At 38.1% G+C, this 2,570-nt stretch overlaps 1 protein-coding gene across 1 annotated transcript; it reads left to right on the top strand.

Annotated features, from left to right (window-relative positions):
- The first annotated feature begins 1,303 nt into the window (after positions 1-1,303).
- Positions 1,304-2,570, top strand: LOC122301780. Its single transcript, XM_043113161.1, has 2 exons — positions 1,304-1,505; positions 1,834-2,570. The coding sequence occupies exons 1-2, from the start codon at positions 1,304-1,306 to the stop codon at positions 2,568-2,570; spliced, it is 939 nt and encodes a 312-aa protein (XP_042969095.1).

Raw genomic sequence — 2,570 nt, 5'->3', positions numbered from 1 at the left:
TTGACCGGTGCAAAACTGCAAGTGCACAGTATCGTAGTTTTATAGTAAAGTAATAAGTAGAGTATCGTCCTCAGGGATTGGTACCTTACTCTTGCCAAATACCAAAATTTTACTAATCTCAATTTTATCTAGAGGAATCGCTAAGGTTTTTGTAGTAGCAATTAAAACTAGATCAACTCAAGAGAAATAAGCAAAGAAAGTAAAACTGATGTTTGAAGATCAAATTCAATAGGGAAGAAAACTTCTAGGAAACCGATTTCACCATAATCCTTCACTATGCTTTTCTCATCCAGCTAATTTAACTTAAACCTCTTTTGTCTATTAGCAAATCTCTAATTCATCCAAAAGCCTCTTTCGATAGTCAATTGGAAGTGGTTCTAGTTTATCAATTCACACAAGAATATGCAAATTAAATAATCAAGAACGCAATAAGACCAATGATTTAATTACTACATAGGTTCATAAAAGTCTTTCGAGCTCTATACTTACCTATGCTGAAATATCCAAGATCTACCCTATGATTCCCTCTTTCGATAGCAAATCACAAGATTAATAATCATCTAATCAATGGCCAGTTAATTAGAAGCATTAAACTCAGAATAAATCAGATAAACAAAGAGAGAATTTGCATTAAATTAGCATGGACAAACAAGCATAGTTCGGAATTAGGTTACATCGTTTTCCTAGAAAGAAGAAAATTTAGCTCATGCTAGAATTGGAATTCAACATAAACGAATTCACCATAATTGTTCTGAGAAGATGGGAAGAAGAAAATAAACACTGAAAAATCCTCCTTGCAGCCTCAACTGGTCGTCAAAAGCTCAAGGGAACGATTCAACGCCTTTCTCCCGTCCGTGCTCGTGTATGAATCCAACGTACGTGCAATAGATTGGAATTCCGTCTCCAAAACAAATGATTTGAATCCCTCTAGCTATGTTTTTCTCTCCCAAAGAGTGTTCTCCAGTCAAAACTCTGCGGCTCTAGAGTGAAAAATGGCTTTTATATGGTCCCACGGCGGAAAACCTAAAATTTGTCAAAATACGATGTTCGCTCGAGCGGGGTGTCGAGCGCGCGTCGAGCGTTCGACTCTGCCTGATTTCGCTCGAGCGTCCTATCGAGCGCACATCGAGCGTTCGACTCTGCCTGATTTCGCTCGAGCGGCCAATGTCTCCGCTCGAGCGATCTTCGTTTTTCAGCAACCCGCTCGATCTCCCTGTCGAGCGGCAGTCGAGCGTTTGAATCTGCCTGAATTCGCTCGAGCGGCCAAAAGCCTCCGCTCGAGCGAACTTGTAAAATCTGCAATATGAAATTTTGCAAGCCATCACCAATCAATATTTTGCATGATGAAGCAAAGGTGAAGGAGTTGATAAGAGCTGATAGTAGGGGATGGGATGTTGAACTAGTGAAGCCAGTGTTTAATGAGTATGAGGCTTCAGTAATCTGTAAATTACCTGTTAGTCTTTGTGGGCTCCCGGATAAACAAATATGGGCATTTTCAAAGAATGGTATGTATAGTGTTAGAAGTGCATAGCATTTTGAAGTTAATAGGAAAAGAATGGAGAATAAATATCACAGGGGTAGTGAAAATCTTTATTTTGAAGGCTATTAATAATTCTCTACCAACTAAGATTAATTTAATGAGAAGAGTTGTTTTAAAGGAAGCTTCATGCCCAGTGTGTAAGAATATGGAAGAGTCTGTTTGTCATGCTTTGTGGAGTTGTAATGGGGCAAGTGATGTATAGGCTTGTGAGAGGAGTCCAGTGCATAAATGACAATGTATTGAAAATGATTTTTTTGATCTCTGGTCTGACTGTTATTCGAGGTTGTCCCAAGATCAGATGGAAGTAATGGCTGTGGTGCTAAGAAGAGTTTGGTTAAGAAGAAATGGGTTGGTGTTTGAAAATAAGTTTGAAGGACCTAATGAAGTTTTCAACAAAGCTATTGATTGTTTGTTAGAGTATCAATTGGCACAAGTTCAGCAAGGCAAAGATCAGAAAAATGGTGGAACTTGTAGTAGCAATATTTCTCATCGGAAACCACCTACGGGGAATATGGTGAAGGTTAATTGGGATACGGCTTTGAAGACTAATGAGAATAGAGCTGAAATTAGGATAGTGATCTGTGATAATTGTAGAGAGGTGTTAGTAACTCTATGCTATCCCAAAGAATTTGTTTCTGATCCTATTATAGTTGAAGTCTTTGCTCTATGGAGGGCCATGAAGTTATGTGATGAGCTTAATTTCTGGAATGCACAACTGGAGGGTGATGCTTTGACTATTGTAAATGCTGTTAATAGTTTAGAAGTGAATTGGGAGTGGCATGGTCAGCTGATTGAAGATTTAAAAGCTTTATTGAAAAACAGAAGGAACTGGACAATGTCATATGTGAATAGATCTTGTAATAGTGTTGCACATAGTCTTGCAAAAATGGCTTTAAGTGTAAGTGAAGAGTTAGTTTGGATGGAGGATCATCCTCAGGAGATACTGAAGAATGTAATTTTTGATAAGCTGTGTAATTCGATTGATACAACAATACAACATACAGGTTTCTTTTTTTTAAAAGGCACATAA

This window comes from Carya illinoinensis, chromosome 2 (assembly GCF_018687715.1).
Source record: "Carya illinoinensis cultivar Pawnee chromosome 2, C.illinoinensisPawnee_v1, whole genome shotgun sequence".
In the NCBI taxonomy this organism is placed as follows: Eukaryota; Viridiplantae; Streptophyta; class Magnoliopsida; order Fagales; family Juglandaceae; genus Carya; species Carya illinoinensis.
Note: the sequence above shows the minus strand (reverse complement) of the source record. Positions and strands in the feature narration are given on the sequence as shown.